This window comes from Podarcis vaucheri, assembly GCF_965113315.1.
Source record: "Podarcis vaucheri genome assembly, chromosome: 3".
Classification (NCBI taxonomy): domain Eukaryota; kingdom Metazoa; phylum Chordata; class Lepidosauria; order Squamata; family Lacertidae; genus Podarcis; species Podarcis vaucheri.
This window is the reverse complement of record NC_138761.1, coordinates 86,185,270-86,205,377: the sequence shown is the minus strand read 5'-3', so window position 1 is coordinate 86,205,377 and position 20,108 is coordinate 86,185,270. Positions and strand designations below refer to the sequence as shown.

Here is a 20,108-nt window from a genome sequence, read left to right as displayed (position 1 = left end):
TTTTAAAAGTTCCAAAAAACTGTTGGGGGAGGGTTAAGCTGCTTACTCCAGTTTAGGCTTGGTATTGCATTTTCTTCGCAACTTATATTTTAAAGTGACGAGAAGAATAACTAGGCTTAATAAGCCAAGCATCAAAGCTTTGGAGATGTTGGACCGGGTAGGTGCTGGAGCGTATTTTGCACAACGCCCTCGGCTGTTTCTACGGGCTGGGCATCTAAAACATGGATGGAAAGGGAAGCAAAGCAGTTTTATGTCAAAACAAGACCAAGGGCATGCAGGAAAAACAGTTCAAAACAGGTTCTCCATGCCTGTCCTAAACCCTTTAATCTGTGTTAGGTTTTAGGACTTTTCTTTTTATTCCCCTTTTTATGCTGCATTTATATTTATCAGCCGACACCCAAAGTGTGAGTAGGCCCAGTAGAACTTTCCCTCCCTATCTTTCCCCCCAGCTCAGATATGCTCCAGGGTCCCCACAACCACTCAGAGTGGAGTTTGGAGGCACACAGGGGCAAGAGAGTGAAGGGGAAGTCCTATAGCTCATGTGGATGCCAATTCCACAAGCGGGCTGACTCCACTGAATGCCAGTCATTTATAGGATAGCTCAGTTGATTAGAGCGTGGTGCTGATAATGCCAAAGTTGCAGGTTCAATGCCCCTATAGGACTGCTGCATATTCCTACATTGCAGGGAGTTCCTCAGGGTCCCTTCCAACTCTGTAATTCTATGGTTCCATATTAACTTTTAAATTGTTTGATTTCTTCTTGTAAGACACCCTGAGGACTGCTATAGAGTGCGCTATAAATGCTGTACATAAATTATGGTAATAACACTGTAATAGAATTGCTAATAATAACGTGGTGTAAGTGGCTGACAGGCAAATGCGTGTTCATTCAGGTTCATTTCCTATACGGTGACATCTCCCACCACAAGCACGGCGAAGCCTCAGATACTTACCTCATGAAGCTCCATATGCTCAATTGGAGTGGTGGAAGGTCCTTTAAGGAAAAGAGCTTGGAGCAGGTCTTCCTCACAAGAGGTGCCTGCGAGGCAAGGAAAGGCCAGCCTCCCAGTTTTAGAATATAGAAGCAGGGGGTTGTATCCAAAGCAACACAGTGGAGTTCTGCTGGTGCAGCGACACTTCCATTTCCTCAACCTATGCTCAAAATGTTCCCCAGAGGGTCTCTCAACCCCTGGAGCTGATTTTGAGGGTGTGCAGGGGGCTTCAGGGGAGAGGAGGGAAGTGTTCCGTTCTGCTAGCTCATGTCCCTTGCAATAGCAGAAGAAGTGCATAGGCTACCAGAAAGCACATGCATTCCTCTCTCCATAACAGGCCTGAATATAGGAAGATTTGCATTTTTATTTTGTTTTTCTATTATGCCTGATGAGGCGACTGAAGGATTTCCTGTCAGTATCTATCAACTAGGCTATGAGGAAACTCCCAAGATTACTTCCTTCAATTTACAGATTCTTAAAATGAGCTAAATCTAAACAAAGCGTCTGGTCCATTACACAGCTGACAAGTACATGCAATGTTCAAATCTGACAAAAATAACCTTTAACGTTGAAGCCCTTTCCGCTGAGCTGCATGAAGTAGATTCCAGCTTATGGCAAACAATGGAGGTGGAAAGTCAACATGACTATGTGGGAACCAAAAGCTTGATGCTGAGCACAGGCGCATAACATAGCACTGGCCCATTTAGGCCAGTACTGTTACTATGGCAAGCAGGAGCTCTCCTGGCATCTTCCCAGTCCTGCTACCAGAGAGCTTTACAATTGGGAATTTTCTGTATGGATGCCATAAACCACTGTTCCCTCCCTAGTCAATGTCTAACCAAGAATAATGGCTGCATTCTGTCATGTGATGCTGTTTGCATGATGCAATAGATTCCATAATATCTTTCAAATTCTACAGCAACACTGATATTCACAATACAGTGGTACCTCAGGTTAAGTACTTAATTCATTCCAGAGTTCCGTTCTAAACCTGAAACTGTTCTTAATCTGAAGCACCACTTTAGCTAATGGGGCCTCCTGCTGCTGCCGCGCCGCCGGAGCCCGATTTCTGTTCTTATCCTGAAGCAAAGTTCTTAACCTGAAGCACTATTTCTGGGTTAGCAGAGTCTGTAACCTGAAGTGTATGTAACCTGAAGCGTATGTAACCCGAGGTACCACTGTATTCATAATCACAATCAGTCCTGCCATCCTCACAGGCATACTTGGTAGGGATGTGGGGATAGGGCCTTCTCAGTGGCTGCCCCCAAAACTTTGGAACTCCCTCCCTGGAGAAGCTAGACTGGCTCCTTCCTCTTCTGAAAGGACAACAAGGAACAGACTTCTTTTAAAGAAAGGGTTGGTGCCCTGCTGCTGTTATTATAAATATCTGTACGTTTTTAATTGTGTGTGTGTGTTTGATTAGTGTTTAATTGTTTTAAATGATTTTTTAAAACAAATAAGTTACATAAAAAATGTTTTTAGCTGTTCTTATCCCCCCCCCTTTAAGCCGCCTTGAGTCACTGCCAAGGGAAAAAGAGGGGTATAAATAAATATATAATAATATAATAGTGATGACACTTACCTACACACTGCCCCTCTTCCTGGAACCAATTCACACTTGCCACCATTAACACACAAGTGTGGCTCAATTTCACACAGGCTACGGCACGGCAGACCATCTCTTCGTACATAACCAGGCTTACAAAGGCAATCGGCCTCTTTTGTCCAGTCGTTCTTTACGCACTGTGAAAATTCATCGCATCCCATGAACTTGCAAGGATCCGCTTGATCAGCTGTAAAAGAAAAGGATAATCTTTTTTAAAAATGGGTCCATTGCTGCAGTGCCACGGACACTTGGCAAAAACTTACTCTTGAATGAGGAGGGAAACAGGAGCTCCTCCCACAAGTACTAGTCTATCAGTAAAATACATCTTAGAAGAAGAGCCAGCATCATTTTGCATTTACAAGCTGCAGTTATGGATTCTTTTCTTTGGTGATCTGGCTTTCCGTTTACTTGATTCTCCTGCCTGTGACAGTCGTATGCTCAGACTAATAATGGAGTTGCATATTACAAATAATGGGAGCCCTGTATCTAGTGCTCCTCTCCATGTCTTAATACAATTCACCCCATGTTCTAACCAGCTTGATTCAGTATGCAAGGAATTGCCAGTGCTGGCATTAGTACAACCAAGAGGCTATGGCATGGCTGGCAGGTAAGGAGGCTCTGGACAAGCTTAGGCAGAGAAGCCCACCTGAAAATGGCCCAAGTCCCACCAGTGGTTCCTAGTCTACTGTTGGAGAAACACTGGTCTAATGACACCACTGGTATTTATTTTAACATTTATTTTTTAATACTTAAAATACTCCAAGTGTCATAAGATTTCTTAACTGATCTTTTTGGAAATCCACCAGCATTATCAGATCTTGAAGCTCTCCCAACTCTTAGAACCACTAGCTAGGAACAACTGTGGGAGAGCGCTACTACTCTCATGCCCTGCTTGTAGGATTCCTGAAGGCAACTGTTTGACCACTGTGGGAAGCAGGATCCTGGCCAAGACAAGTCATTGATCCAGCAGGGCTTTTATTTCTGGAAAGGAGTCCTCTTCCCTCTCTGGAATAGTCTGCTACCCAAACAAGCCTGCGACGCATAGCTGCGTGTGTCACTTGGCTCAGTTTCCTTGGCAGTCTGCCTCATCTCCAGATATCTGAGAACCAATATGTAGATCTTTTTTCTCATTTTCCCACAACACTGAACTTTTAATTTTATATCTCCCAGGCTTTCTAAAAAAGAGAATGTAACAGTGTTTAAAAAATCCTTTAGGATATGCTAAGGAAACTGGTTCAAGTAATTGTGTGCCTTGCACAGAATTTATTAGAATATCCGTTATAGTTAGCAATCCCCAACTCAGTTTGCAACACTGAAATAAAAGCTGTCTTTTAATCTGGAGATTATATATTTCTGCAGAATCTTAGGAACAAAGTTGGTTCAGACATAATCCTATTTTTTCAAGTAATGAGTTTTCATCCTACCCTTAAAACAAATAATAGGAAAGCAAGATATATTTGTACTTCTACATATACCAATCAGGCATTTGTCGACTTCAGTTTTCATTCATAGTTCATTCATTCATCTAGTCCACGGTTTCCCAAAAATTTCAGCTGTTTTTGAACTACAACTCCCATCATCCCTAGCTAGCAGGAACAGTGGTCAGGGATCATAGGAGCCAACTCCTAGGGCCCCTCAATAAAATATTTGAAGAGACCCCCCCCCCCAAGTTGATAGGTGTTGCCATTCAAATGGTTTGTGAATCTTGTGACTGATTATGCGGGGTGGGACTTACCTGGGTCCCCCAATATTTTATTTCAGTTGGCACCCCTGTTAGAGATGATGGGAGTTGTAGTCCAACAACAGCTGAAGACCCAAGTTTGGGAAACCCTAATTTAGTCCCATCCCTTGCTCAGTGCAGGAAATCCAGAATAAGAGCATTCTCCAAGAGATGGATCTCCAAAGAATCTCATGCGCTGCCACCCAGGGAAATGGTTCCGCTGTTGAACTGTTCTTAACTTTAATTATTTTCTCCTAATGTTCAGTTGACATCCACCCTCATAAAAGCACAAGGAGAACAGCCCTGGTGGATCAGAACAGTGGCCCATCTTGTCTCAGTATCCTGTTCTATTAGCTGCCTGTGGGAAGCCCACAAATGGAACCTGAGCACAACCGCACCTGACTGATGATTTCAAACAACTGGTATTCAGAAGCATATTGCCTCCATCAGTGGAGGAACAACATAGCTATTAGGATTAGTAGTCACTGGAAGCCTTAGCCTCTATGAATTTGTCTAATCCTTTTATAAAGTCATCCTGTTACTTAATCCCATTAGATCTAGACCTGCCCTCTCGGGCAGCAGACAAGATGTCTCTGCCCTCTTGTAGGTGACAGTCCTTCAGGTATCTGACTACAACCATCATGTCCTCTGTGTCTTCCCTTCTCCAGGCTAAAGAGACCTAGTTCCTTCACCCGTTCTTCATAGGACTTCTTTGCAGGACCCTTGACCACCGTTGTCCTCTGAACCAGCTCCAAATGTCTACAACCATCTCAAACTGCAGTGCTGAAGAACCCCCAGAGGAGGTCTAGCTACTGCAGTGTCTCATCCCTTCAGACGTACATAAAAACAAATGGTCAACTATATTTGGTTTTGCTTACAGTGCTTTTGGCTGCATGGCATCTCACATTTTAATCCACAAACTTTGCTCTAGTCAGAAAAGGGACACAATTTAACACCCATCTTGTTTATCTCATTTAAATGCGGCGTCAACATTCCAGGATGTGAGGTAGAAGGAGGATCCTTCAGGACTGTTGTCAAGACAACATTTTAAAGTCATGAAGTATACAGTGACACACAACTTCAGACAAGGAGTTCACATTGCACAGTTGCTATGCCACCTTGAGATATTTCTCACAGTTACTGTCTGTGCCTGCATTAAGGTTCTCTCAGTTACTGTAGCCAGGCTGCCCGCCTCCTCACCCTTCCTTGGTCAGCAGACAGTTTTCTGTTGTTAAAAATGCACACTCAGCTTCCTCCTCCACCCAAGAAGAAGAAGAAGAAGAAGAAGAGTTTGGATTTGATATCCCGCCTTTCACTCCCCTTCAGGAGTCTCAAAGCGGCTAACAATCTCCTTTCCCTTCCTCCCCCACAACAAACACTCTGTGAGGTGAGTGGGGCTGAGAGACTTCAAAGAAGTGTGACTGGCCCAAGGTCACCCAGCAGCTGCATGTGGAGGAGCGGAGACGCGAACCCGGTTACCCAGATTACGTGACTACCGCTCTTAACCACTACACCACACTGGCTCTCACAGTGCATATAACCTCAATGTAACATGTGCTTATCTCACAGCAGGGTACTCAGTGCCCATTATGCCATGTTCCTGAAGTGTGACTCTTCAAAGGAATGAGAACTCAGGTCTGTAATGCCTGATGAACTCTTTCACCAGTTTTGTAGAATGGGTGGCCAAATAAACAGATGCTCTTTAGTGCTGCAGCTGTCATAGGAAAGTGTGTGCAAATCAGCAGAGTAACTCAATGACAGCATGTTGACCAGAAAACCAAGTGATCCTTGGGCTATGTTGGGACATGTGAGATACATTCTGGGAGCACATTCTAAGAAGAAGAGTCCACCATTTTCATTCTACTCTTAGATTTGCTTGTAGGAAAGGTCAATTCATTAAAAGAGAGACTCAGTTCTCTGCCATGTTCTACATGATGTTTGGCCGAACATTGGCCAGGGCACTGAACAGCTAGGAAATCTCCCCACAGCCCTACAGGAACTGCTCCCAATGAAAAGCTGCAACAGCCCTGCAGCTGCCGAAGAATTGTTTCAGTCATCAGGCTGGGCCCTCCCAACCAGTAGCTTTAACTGGCACAAGATCCCTGCTGCTGCTTCACTTGGCAGGATGGGCCTCTTACTCTTGAGTGATTCTGTTGACTCTGTAAGCGTGAAGTACATAGAACATTTGCCAGAACTCCCACTGACTGCATTTGGACTGTGGGCAAAATAATATCTTCCTTGATTTTGGCCTATGCATCTTTTCCCCCCCAATAAAAGTAAATATGCTGTATAGTCAGTTTCTCTCTAGGTACCTTTTTGTCAATGCTAAGGAATGCTTAGGGACGTGGGTGGCGCTGTGGGTTAACCCACAGAGCCTAGGACTTGCCGATTAGAAGGTCAGCGGTTTGAATCCCCACGATGGGGTGAGCACCCGTTGCTCGGTCCCTGCTCCTGCCAACCTAGCAGTTTGAAAGCATGTCAAAGTGCAGGTATATAAATAGGTACCGCTCTGGCGGGAAGGTAAACGGTGTTTCTGTGCATTGCTCTGGTTCACCAGAAGCAGCTTAGTCATGCTGACCACATGACCCGGAAGCTGTACGCCGGATCCCTCGGCCAATAAAGCAAGATGAGTGCCGCAACCCCAGAGTCGGCCACGACTGGATCTAATGGTCAGGGGTCCCTTTACCCTTTACCTTTAAGGAATGTTTAAGAGCTTTACATTTTTTTACAAATAAATAAGTGCAAACAACATGTGCCTGGTGTTAGCTTAGAATGCAGATATAAATGGCAATGCTTCTTGTCAAAATACGCATTTCCTCAATTGCTATTTTCTGTTGATAAAAAGCAGCTATTTAAGCTCTTGGGCTCTGTGCCATGTTTCACTGGGTTCTCAGGAGGGACCCTGATCATGACTTAGAGACAACCTGGGGCTTTTCATTCTTCCCGGGCCACCCGTCCTACAGAGAGCAACTGACATCGTGAAATGCTTGCAGGAGAGTGATGTTTCTTCCCCCACTGCCCCATTTTTTTACATCACCTGGCTCAATATCAAGGGAATAGCTGTCAATTTCAAGGTTAAGGCGCTGAGCTGCTGCGTCACAAAAATCCTCCAGCACGCAATGGACAGCCTCTGTGATGTTGTACGGCACTGACTTGGCAAACTTCATTTTGCTGTTGACAATCACACTTCCATTGCGGAAGTTCAGGATTTCCAGTTGCTTGAAGCCTGTTAGGTTGGACTGTAGGTAAGGAAGAAGCTACAAAAAGAAAAAAAGAAAAAGAAAAGAGTAAACTTTAAGTCAGTGCTGTCCAAACTTTTCAAAGATGGCCAGATTTTATGAAGTGAAGGGCCATGGAGGGCGACCAAAGGGTCAACCGAAGTTGTTAATTTTTTTTTAAGGGTTGGAGTAGTTGAGCTTCTTTTAGGATTGAAGTTGTTGAGGTTTTTTTTTTTACAATTTTACCCCAGGAAATAAACTGCCACAGGGGCCAGATTAAATCGACCGGAGGGCAGGATTAGGCCTCCAAAATGGATTTTGGACATGCCTGCTTTTAAGTCCTCTATCACTGCCCATGTATCATTGATTCCACTTATATTCACTTTTCATTTTAGGGAAGATAAATCAACTGCTCTGTTTCACTGACTTTATTAGCAGACTTTACATCTGCTACCAGGTTAAGTTTCTCAGTTAGTCTTTAACTGTCTCTCTGGTTAGATCTTCTTCAATAATCTATTAAGATAGATAGAGTGCGATTTTCCTTCTAATTAAATTTCATAGGCTGCAATCCAGTTAAAAAAGAAATCAATGGGACTTAAACATGCTTAAATGTGAATTGGAGCCATAGGCAAGGCAGTTCTATGGTTTCAAGAGGGTTTTGCGTGTTGTTAGTTGTTAAAAGGAAAAAGCGAGTCTTGGATATTTATGTCCCAGCTGCCAAAGTCAACAATAGGTACTTGTGTATACTGGGAGCTCTGCACTGCATAGGCAATAACTGAGCATGTTTTATATGTTCTTTCGTGGCAAGGAGAGCTAGCACCCTCCAGCTATGATTAGTCACACTTCCAACCTCAGCCTTCTGGCTTAGGAAGCCAAAAGAGTCCCGCCCTGCAATGGCAGCAGGAGTGATCAGTGGTAACTAAGGTAGTTCAAGGGATGTCATTTTTTTAATCTTCTGGTGCTGGTTTCTCTTCATGCACACCTAAAAGGGAGGCCCTATCCTCTCATGCCTGCTGGGCTCTGCTTTGTGGGAGAAGTTAAAATATTCTCTCTCCAGCTTCCCCTCTTCCAGAGGTGTTGGTGATAGAGCCACAGTTTGAGAGGAAGACTTTAACCACCACCATAGCTAAATACACAACTCAGGTGAAGAACAACCAGATAAAATTCAGGGAAGTGCGGATTTTGAAAAATTAGTGTGTTTGGGGTTTTCTATTGTTTCAGAATTGACGCCGAAGAATTGATGCTTTTGAATTATGGTGTTGGAGGAGACTCTTGAGAGTCCCATGGACTGAAGAAGAAGAAGAAGAGTTTGGATTTGATATCCCGCCTTTCACTCCCCTTCAGGAGTCTCAAAGCGGCTAACATTCTCCTTTCCCTTCCTCCCCCACAACAAACACTCTGTGAGGTGAGTGGGGCTGAGAGACTTCACAGAAGTGTGACTGGCCCAAGGTCACCCAGCAGCTGCATGTGGAGGAGCGGAGACGCGAACCCGGTTACCCAGATTACGTGACTACCGCTCTTAACCACTACAGTCTTAAGGAAATCAGCCCTGAGTGCTCACTGGAAGGACAGATCCTGAAGCTGAGGCTCCAATACTTTGGCCACCTCATGAGAAGAGAAGACTCCCTGGAAAAGACCCTGATGTTGGGAAAGATGGAGGGCGCAAGGAGAAGGGGACAACAGAGGACGAGATGGTTGGATAGTGTTCTCGAAGCTACCAGCATGAGTTTGACCAAACTGCGGGAGGCAGTGGAAGACAGGAGTGCCTGGCATGCTCTGGTGCTCCATGGGGTCACGAAGAGTCAGACATGACTAAATGACTACACAACAACAACAATTGTTTCAGAAAGTACAGGTTAGGTTTGCCATTAAGTGTGAATTGACTTCCTCTTCCAACCCAAGTTGAGGCAGGGATGAGGCTGAAACTACATCATCATCATCATCATCATCATCAAATTTCTTTGCTGTGATTTGCATCATGAACAGGGTTGGGTAGTAAGAAGAGTAGGTGCCAGTTTTCTTTTTAAAATGCTTTTCATTATTTGGAATTTGTTTTTAACTTGGGGAATGGTACGCCTAACAGCTTGCAAATATAAATGCATTAAAGTCAATTCTTTGCCACCTACCAGCTGCATGAACTGCTGTTCGAGTGCTTTGTATTCTGAGGAACTCCGATTGAAGAGGTCATCGGAAAACCGCATGTTGGTTACTCTCAAGCTGAAGAAGACTACTAGCTCTTTGCCTTTGGCTGCAGTTGTCATTGAGCTGGTGGTGACGTACTTCAGTGGAGGAGCTGGAGTCATATCCGGAGTTTCAGGCAGTGCATAGTAGCCACTTCCATCCTCACTAATTGTTGCTGGCCTCATGATGTCAACCGTATCTAGTTCAGTAGCAATATCTTGCACCCCCATGTCAAATCCTGTAGGGATGTCACCGTCAGTTACTGCCCACCCAGAGCTTGTTGCTTCGAAAGACTGGTCAATGACAACAGAAGGACCACTGGTAGTTACAGCAGGCAATAAAATGATCTGATCTGTAGGCCCCAAAATATCATCTTCAGGAAGAGAGGTGGGAAGAGCAGGAGAACCAATGACATATGGTATAGTAGTAATTGCAGCCAAAATCTCATCGCCTGAAGATTCCAGTTCATCAGTAATCTTTACATCTAAAAAGGAAACAACACGTTGAACAACAACACTGTAGAAAGCACACATTTAAGGTCTGCTATGGAAGATGTCAAAGCGGAATTGTTTCCCTATTATGGCATTTATGCCCTACTTTCCACTGAAAACACGCACACAAGATGACTAAAGAATAATTAAAATCCAATTCGGGTAATTGAAATGACAGTAATTCAGCAAAATACAAATCAGGGCGCCTTATTAAAATGTCAATAAGCTTCAGCAAATAAATACAGGAATTCAACTCCAATCCGTTATAGTCTCAATAGTCCAACAGAACAACCGTGTTCTAGTTAACCATCTGGCTGAGTGAAAGTGAGGCATCCATCCATATGGAATGAGTTCTACAAGAACTTACCCATGCCTCCTCTCCCACAAACACACTAATTCAAACAGAGGAGGCATGTGGAACATGAATTACAGGGAAAATCTTAATGTGTCAACTCAAACATTGTTCTCTTTATTCTAGTAAGGACCATATTCAGATGAAAAATTGGCCTACTTCTTCAACTCTGTTCATACAGTCATCTCCATGCATTTGGAAGGAGGACCACCTGGGTTAGCCCTAACCTCAGTGTTATGCACCTGAATTTGACATCGGGGGGGGGGGGGGAGAGACGTAAGCCCTGCCTTACATAATTGACCACCAGACGTGGCACATGCACACCATTTGAATGGCAATGCCTATCAACTTTGGAGGGCCCCGCCCCTTATTGGGGGAGGCCGAAGGGACCTCGGCCCCTAGGAGTTGGCTCCTATGAATCTGTGTGTCATCTCAAAAGGAGACCCTATGCATGTACAGCTGCATAATACTGTGTATGATTTGAAACCCTACATGGTGAACGTTCCCAAGTAGGTAGAGAGCTCACACTCCTTCAGATGTATACGTGAAGGCTGCCCTTTTCAAATGTGCTGAATGCATGGATGGCAGAGCAGGCAGAATGCATGACACTGTGGATGGTGCCCATGGGTGCAGTCCTTTTCTGCCCCCCAGATACCCATTGTGTCACTTTTAAACATTTCCCCCTAAACTATTATTTTAGTAATGATAACGCTAAATGATTACTTTCGTAATTTATCTTAGGTCATCAAATCTCCTTACAGATCGCCCCCTCCCGACCATGTTTTCTCCTAAATGTGCAAAGGCCTTGGTATTCTGTACAGAAATATAGAGTACTCAAGAGTCTGTAACCAAAAGAAATATGACAGGAAAGGGAATTAGGAGCACAGCATAAAGATAAAGGGATGATGACAATTATATCAAGAATAATTCGCTTCAGTAGTATTGTGTCCTACAAGTTGCTATGCTGACATTTCTTGCTCAGAATCTTCATTTTTATGATTAAATCTTCAGCAACTAATTGGTTTGACAAACTGTCGCACCTTTGATGCATGTGCAATTAGGTGCAAATTAGATGACAATGATTTGCCTTTGGTTTGAACATCAAAACGGTAAAGCTAACTATCTCCTAGAGTGTAGTCAATACAAATTTGCTGAATACACTTATGCACATTCTTCAGTTATTCCACAAATTCACTGATTCAATATTTCCTTAATAACTTGCCAACATACCTTGGTCAAAGGCTGAGTGGTTGCAAGACACAGAAGTGGGTTGCTATTGACATTTGTTTAGGTAATTCTGAGTGTGACTGGGTGTAAATGAATGAATATGTGGAATAACTTACATTTTGTTTGAACACAGTGATTTACTTGCTTTTTGTGAATATATTTAGGTCTGATCTGCAGTTTATTCCCCTCCACAATCCTAGTGAGTGTTGCAAAACAAATAACTCAAGTGTCTGCCATCATTTCTCATATGCTACTGACTTGTTCTGCTATTGCAGTGTTTCTGGCAAATGTGTTTGAAGTTACGTTACACTCACCCACCCTATATAATCACTGTTTAGAGACCCCTTACCAGGAGTGCTTCCTACAACGGCAACAGGTGGGGACAAACATCAGTGGTGCACGGACACTGGCTCTAGGGAGCCTGTTTCTCAGATATTTCTCATTGTCACCTATTGACTTAGAAGCAGGGAGCTTCAGTGCTCAAGTTGGTGGGGCAGAATTATTAGCCAGACTGTGGCACCATCCCCCTACAAAAAGCAGATAGGCTTACTACTACTTAGGAAAATGGAAACTTTTTTAGCTTATACATTCTAAAAAGCTGTACTTCATAAACTTAATATTCTCATCACCACCACCAAGTACCTAGAACATTGAGTAACTTTACTGATCTGAACCGCAAACAGGTTGGGCAACAGGTGAGGTTGAGAAGACCTAACAGCATACAGAGGCTATAAACCTTGTCCCTCAACACACATTCCTAAGATCATCTATCAAAATAGCTTCCAGGGGTTTGGTGACCTTACATGAAAGTTTTGCGATAGTTCAGTCAGCAGAGCATGAGAATCTTAATCTCAGGGTTGTGGATTCGAGCCCCATGGTTGGTTTTATTATTATTATTATTAGCCACCCATCCACTCTTGTATTGCAGGGGGTTGAACTGGATGATCCTCGTGGTCCCCTTCCAACTCCACAATTCTATGATTCTATGGCAAACTATACTGAAGAGCATGCCAGGTAGAAAATAAATTTATATACTCACTAACAGAAAAAAATGTTATATGCAAAGCTTCTCTAAAACAGAACCAATGTACAATTTATGGGAACAGATAAAAATTATGAAATGGACAGCTATGGTGAAGGATACCAAAAAATTACAAAAATGACTTACAGAAATGGATCCCTGTGATTCAATGCAGGCAACTCCCCATTTGTATGGGGGAGTTGTGTCAGCGCATAAGCCCATTCTGCCCCCACCCCATTCTGCCCATTCCACCCCTTTCCTGGGCTGAAAATGATGTGTGTGTCGGTAGCCGCATGTCAGTCGGGTACGTGCAAAATGGTTGTTGCCTGTATATGGGAGAGAAGTTAGGTTTCACAGGAATAGAAGTAGTTTACTATACAAGGTAGTAATATTTCTGTGTTAAGTTTTCATATGAATCTATTATATAATCAGTTGGCAATAAAACATCTAACACGCACACAAGATAGATTGAAATTGCATCTTCATTAGTAATACTTTCTCTGGTATTGTGAAGAAATTCATTTCATGAAAAAAATATAATCATTACAGTATGCTTATTATTTGCCACTGTATTTTCTGGGAATGCACTATTTATTTCTGCTTACTGTACTTTAACTATTTTGGGCAGCTTAGAGAATTAGTGTTTCCTAATGAAAGGATTATAAAGTGAGAGCCATGCCACTGAATTCTATTACAGTACCAAAACAGCGTGAGTCTAATTAGATGGCTAATATGACAGGAGGGGAATTGCAGGTCAGAGGCGGCCTATGAAAGAATCCTTTATCCGTAACTCAACTTCCTGTTTTGCTTTTATATTTTGGTGCCTCTCAAGTGCTGTTAAAAAAAAAAAAGAATATGTAAGGACTACCAAAACATTATAGAAAGCAACATGTAGTTTAAGAACAAAAAGGCACATGCCACAATCCAACAGAGTGTTAAATCTGGGTTAAGTCCACTCAGTGCTTTTTTTTCTGGTGGTGTATTTTTCTGCCCCAAATCAGAGCCTCGCATCTCCTTCCCAAAGCCAGAGAAGTTTCTCCCCAGCTTAGGGACAGAGACATGATGCTCTGGCAGTGTCCGATAGCCCTCCCTTGCATGGTGAGTACCGGCACCAGTTTTTCTAGGGGAAAAAAGGACTGAGTCCACTAATTTAAACAAGTTCAAGCACACCTAACTGTTTGGACAGAACTCTCAGGGCAGAATATTATTCATTTGATTTAGAATCTATAGGTAAATTTCCAGGTAAAAGCTGTTAACACTGGAATCCTGTACCCAAAAGAACATTTCAATTATATTTCTAGAAAGACCGAAAATGAAATACGTAAGCAGCAAGTAGGTATGCATACTGAAGAACTGTGGATGGATTCTTACATTCATGTACGATGTCTAACCCTTTTCTCTCTCTCAGCTTCTACCAACAGCATGCACTTCAGCATGCAGACATAGTGTTGCTGGAAGAACAGGGACAGTATATTTTAAAATACAGCCTCAAGTTAAATATTTCTGAAAGATTTGTGTACCCTCTGGCTTAGCTGCTCTGATGTCACAGGGGGTCAGGGTAACTTAGCCCTAAGCAGCTGAGTCCTGAAGGAAATGATCTAGGAAGATCTTAGAATGAGAATTTAGAAGCCAGTGAACAACTTTTGCTAAATTGAACCATGCACCTCGGGTTAAGAACTTTGCTTCAGGATGAGAACAGAAATTGTGCCCTGGTGGCGCAGCGGCAGCAGGGGGCCTCATTAGCTAAAGTGGTGCTTCAGGTTAAGAACAGTTTCAGGTTAAGAACAGACCTCCGGAATGAATTAAGTACTTACCCCGAGGTACCACTGTACTGTTTGTCACTGGCTTTCAGATTACACCTTGCTGCTACATATACATTTAGCAGTTGCAGAGCATTTTGATGGAAAGCTACTTGTGGCAACAAAAATATGACCTTTGCTCCAAAACACTACCAAAAAATAGTAATCAAATGCAGGGAGTGCCTGATTCTCAGCATACTTAACATTTTTCAAAATGAGGGAGTGCCTGATTCTCAGCATACTTAACATTTTTCAAAATGAGAGAGGTCGCAAGGGGGCCAAAAAGCTATCTACAGAAGGTAAAAGAAAGAAGTGTAAAGAACTAAAATAACTCTGCTTGTTTGTGTAAGCATACTATTTGGTGACACTTTAAAATTATATTTTGACAAGCTCAGTACATTGTTATGAGTTTGTGGGTGCCAGAATCCCCTGTGTTATGAGCTTCAGGCTCCCCGCTGTTATGAGTTTCTGGGTGCCAGACACTGAACCCCTGGATTCAGCAAATGTTAAAATATAAGCCAGACCGGTTTCCTGATGAGGTAGTCGTCTGGGAGACAAGCCATTAGGAGAACAAAAGGAAGACAATGAGTGATTAGGAAACCAAAGACAGGGGGCTCTATGCCAGATGAGGGGGCACTCCCTCAACTCAGAGTTAGTTAGAAGTTTGAAGGAGAGTTTTTATAGCTGGCTGTGATGTGACCTGGGAGGACAAAAAGGTGTCAGGCTGTTAAAGTCAGCAAGCTGGAGAGCATGAGCATGATGTCTTAAGTCTGTTTGGATCCAAGGCTGCGCCTATGGGAGAAGCAAGACCTTCTTGGAGTGTTAGTGCTGTGAACCCCTCCAGGTTCAGGTTGTGTATGTATGTAAATAAATGATATATCATAAAGACAGCACAGTCTCTGCTGTGCCTCATTCCCCAAAGCAAACACGGAGCCTGGTTAAACACCTGGAACCCCTGGAATCTCGCATTGCTTGGAGACTGGAGTGGTGTGCAACAATACAATGCATGTTCTCTATAAATGGAGACGTGATTCCAAATCAAATCTTAAATAGGATGCTTAAACCCTTTGTTTCTCATTTGCTATATGACATATTGAACATTATGGCAAACCCTTTCACAGGTTAATTTAATACCCGGAAACGTAGCTCTATGGTATCAGCGTTTATTGGATGGAGCAATGACAGGAGTCTACAAGGCACAAAACACGTGAAAGAATAAGCCAAAATTCCTAAAAGAGAAAAGAAAAAAGCAAGCAGAAAATTAGAAACTGAAGAACACCAATCCTACTGGTTCAACTGTAATGCCTGTTTCTCTTCAATTAGGTGGACTAAAACTGTTTGTTATTTCTCAATACCTAAGGCACATTAGCCCTGGCACATATTGGTGTGTTTGAAGTACATTTTAAGGTTGGATTTAAGGCATAACCTATAAAGGATGACTGGCTATGAAGGATCTTGATTTGAAATTCCAATTGTTTCTCCCACCCTTTCACATGTTGGGAACATCCTGAACCAGAGTTCCTTTGAATGAACATTTTAAAAAGCAATTTGTGTGGAAGAAAATGTGCAACTTTGGCCCATAGTCAAGCATGATGCTGCTGCAATTGTCTGCATACTTACTTGGCAATAAGAAGCCTCACTGAACTCAGCAGGACTAAATTCCAAGTAAGCATGCATAGAACTGCACAGTGCTTTTCGGGAAAATAGCTGGGCTGAATCTTGGATGAAGATGAAAGCAGCAATGTGTTATTGAAGGAAAGTTTATATCTAACCTGAAAGTTGTGAACGTATTCTTGAAATGTATCTGTACAGCAGTCCTTTTGCAGAAAACAATAACTACAGAATAATGACTGACTTAAAAAAAAAAAACTGACAAAAAATATGGATGTTTGAACATAGAAATATGAGCTGTCTGAAAACATCAAGATCAGTGTCTTTATTACAATACCCTGTGCTGCTGCTGAAATTGCATGTTGCTTCTCCCAAACCCCCAAAATAACCATTGCACATACAATCTAATATTGCTTTCAGAGTTTCAACTCCCAGGGCTGAAAAGCTTTCTAAACTTAAAGCAGCATACACACAAAAAATATCTATCTATATCTATATCTATATCTATATCTATATCTATATCTATATCTATATCTATATCTATATCTATATCTATATCTATATCTATATCTATATCTATCTATATCTATATCATCTATCTCTATCTATCTATCTATCTATCTATCTATCTATCTATCTATATATCATCTATCATCATCTATCCATCTGGATGTGGAAACAGAAAGCCTTATATTCATCAAAACTTCATGTAATTCTCATAAAAGGTACATAGCTGGACTTACTTTTTCTATCTTCAAAGCATTGACTTCAGCCAGATCATTCTCAACACATCTATAGTAGGAAATGATATTGGCAGACAGTAGATAGTGCTCCTGATGAAAACGTTAACAATGACTTTGTCAGTTTGTGATCAAACAGAATTTGTAAGAACTAAAAGTAAGGATAATGAAATCAGAGTTCTTACCTGACAAGGCTTGCTCATCCAAAAGAATTTTTAAAAGGTCCTGTGGCTCATGTCATTTCGGACACTTTCGCACTTACATCCACAAACAGTGGCACACTTCTCCAGTGGTAACTTAAGCATGAATGTACTTCACATACCTGCCAAGGGCCCTGGTAAAAATGGGACAACTTGGATTTTTTTTGCAGGAGATTGTGGTGGCCATTTTGGGTGATAACCTCACACACTCTAGCCCGCAAAATTCACTTTTTGGGGGCCCACGATGTTCAAACGCCCTGTGACTTTATCTTCTTTCCACATAATCTGAGAGCTGGATTCTGTTGTCCTGCACTGTTTACCTTCCCTTGTATTTATTTAGAATGGATGACAATATTGCCCTTTGTCTCAGCAAATAACACTAGGTCCCTAGAGGGGGAATAGTTTTCATAAGGTAAAATCACACCATCATGGCTATGCCAGTGTATTCAGCTTAAGTGTCTGCTCCATCTTGGGCCCACTTTAGTCATTAATTTATTTATTTTTTTAAAAAAGATCAAAATATGAAGTTTGGAGGAACCAAAGGGGCATCTCCAGCTGGAATCTGTTGCTGAGAAAATTACTTCCCATCAGTTCATGGTAAGGCTACTCCTAGATCAGAATAGAATAGGAGCAAGTTATTTAGCATAATGTTTGTTTCAAATCATTTCTGAAATGAATAATTCCCTTCTGCTACTTTGGTTAAGGAACTAAAAGCACTAATACCTGTCAGCCCACTAAAAAACAAACAAAGGATTTGTCTAAAATCCAGCAATCTGGAACATGAGACAGATTTGTGACAACGTCTACAAACTAATGAGATGGAGACGAAAGCTGCATTTGCCTGCAGGCTGTGTCCACGATGTCTGAAAGAAAACCATATTTGTTTTGATCTGTTCAACATTCTGTAAGCGCTGAGACGGGCCCCTTTGCATGAATAAACTGCCTCCATGTACTTGGAAATCAAATGAGAACTGATAGTTTCCCTTATTTAAACAGCTCTTTGTTTTCAAGTATTTCCCCCCAGTTAGTTCATGTAGAAGCGTGCCTACAACACACTGAGCTGCCCAGAAAATGCAGCTTCATTTTGTTACAAAACGCTACACGAAGGAGAGAAGATGGTGGAATGATTGGTGTTACAGGTATATCCAGGTGCTCCAACAGCTCATGCCAAGTAGCAGCCCCTGCCAATAAAGTGGAAAAAGCCACGATACTCTCTATCATTTGGACTATGCAGTTTTAGTCTTTACGATGTCAGCAAACAGATTGCTGCAGGTGTCGGCTAAACTCACCATCGGTAATCATCAAAGCAATTTCAACACAAAACATGGTCAGTTTCAAATCGACAGAAGAGAGGTTACGCATTCCTTTTAAGGTCCACAGTGCAGAGGCATACAATATGACATTTGAACGATCATACGTCAGCTTAAAGATATACACGAACCTGTTGCCCCTTTGCTGCGAGCAATGGCAGACTTGGAGCTCTCAAATTTCAGTGGCACCCTGTGCGCTGATAAAATCCAGTGCCCACCCCGCCTCTCATGCTCCATTCTACAGCATCATCATGGCGCCCCAAGCAGCATGGTGACCAGTGCGACCCAACTGGTTGCTCTGCCCTTAAACTGCCTCTGTTGTGAGCCATGAGTAAACAATGAGGCATCTAACTAACCAGTTTCCTGTTCCATCCGAAACTAGGATTATTAGTTTTGGAACAATCCAGGATACTAAACTACAAACTGAAGTTGGTTTATTATCTTGGAACATTCCAAAACTGGGAAACTACGGTTTATTAAAAGCTCTCAGATTTAACTATGGCTTGGGTAAAGGGGACAGAAGCCCTTTGACAATCTCAGCTTAATAAACCAAGATATGATAGTTTTAAGCTTGTTGGCACAGTTATTTTTTTCCTCTGTTGCCTGTGGAAAGCATTTCAGAGTACCCTGTTAGCTGCTGCAAACCAGAAAGCCAGATAAGGGAAATGCAGCTAATGTATCACACATGTGGAAGCAGACTGGGAATTGCTGTCACTTTGCCGTCAGCTGAATGAGTTACAGCAAATCCCTTCATACCCCCCGAGTGTATAACTTCCATTTCATCACTGCCTGTCTGAGTATTTTGTCACAAGCCCTAACAGAAAACACCTTGGATCACTTTCTCTTGTGTGAACAATGAGCTTCCTGGGAAGCCAAGTTTCTTACCTTGCCCTCGTAAACCTTATTCTGAAAGGGACAGTGATAATCTTGACTCCCAACAAACTGCCAGATGTATGCCAAGAAAGGCTGCCTCACATTCAGCATCTTAACACTTCCTTGCTGCCATGAACTGGCCACTCTGCTCTGAGATGCTGAGAATTTATAGGATCCCAGTGACGCGTGTGCATTTTTCATGCACCTCATGATGATTCCAGCAAACCTGGAGCCCCATTAAATTGAGAGTGACAGCAATGTGAAAGAAGAAAAATGGAACTGCTTTGCAGATCCCAGCTGAGACTTTGAAAATCCTACAGTGCATTCAGGCAAAGGCTCCAGACCCAGGGTGCCAGAGTACCCTGGAAGGCTACAGAATGCAGACCACCAAAGAGATGATTTGCAGAATAAAAGAATGCTAACTTGTGCAAACCACGCTGAGGTATTTCATTTCCGAAGTTATATTTTGGGACAATTAACATGCCTATGAATGCAACTGCAGAGAACATCAAGATCATGAAAATAACACACTGAAAAGAGGCAGGTCCCACATCACCTGGCAGCCTGGCTGGGCGGCTGCTGGTTGCCCACTGTCCCAACCTCCCTTCCCCAGCTGTGATGCTGCTTCTATTTCTATGTTACATCTGAATCACATCTCGGTTATGAAAGTGATGGATCAATGCCTGGATGTAGTGGCAAATGGGATGAGAGCTAATAAGCTCCAGTTAAATAATGGGCCAATAATGGGATGCAGGTGGCACTGTGGG

At 42.5% G+C, this 20,108-nt stretch overlaps 1 protein-coding gene across 4 annotated transcripts in view; it reads right to left on the bottom strand.

The window, feature by feature from the left end:
• IMPG1 (interphotoreceptor matrix proteoglycan 1) overlaps positions 1-20,108 on the bottom strand; it is a 74,676-nt gene that overhangs the window by 4,956 nt on the left and 49,612 nt on the right. For 3 of the 4 annotated variants that reach the window (XM_082218275.1, XM_082218277.1, XM_082218276.1), the window contains exons 13-16: positions 9,663-10,201; positions 7,356-7,575; positions 2,575-2,785; positions 47-214 (exon numbers count right to left, since the gene is read on the bottom strand). In XM_082218275.1, coding sequence (XP_082074401.1) covers positions 47-214; positions 2,575-2,785; positions 7,356-7,575; positions 9,663-10,201 — 1,138 coding nt within the window. The remainder of the gene's footprint in view (positions 1-46; positions 215-2,574; positions 2,786-7,355; positions 7,576-9,662; positions 10,202-20,108) is intronic. The other variant, XM_082218278.1, reaches the window with a different exon arrangement.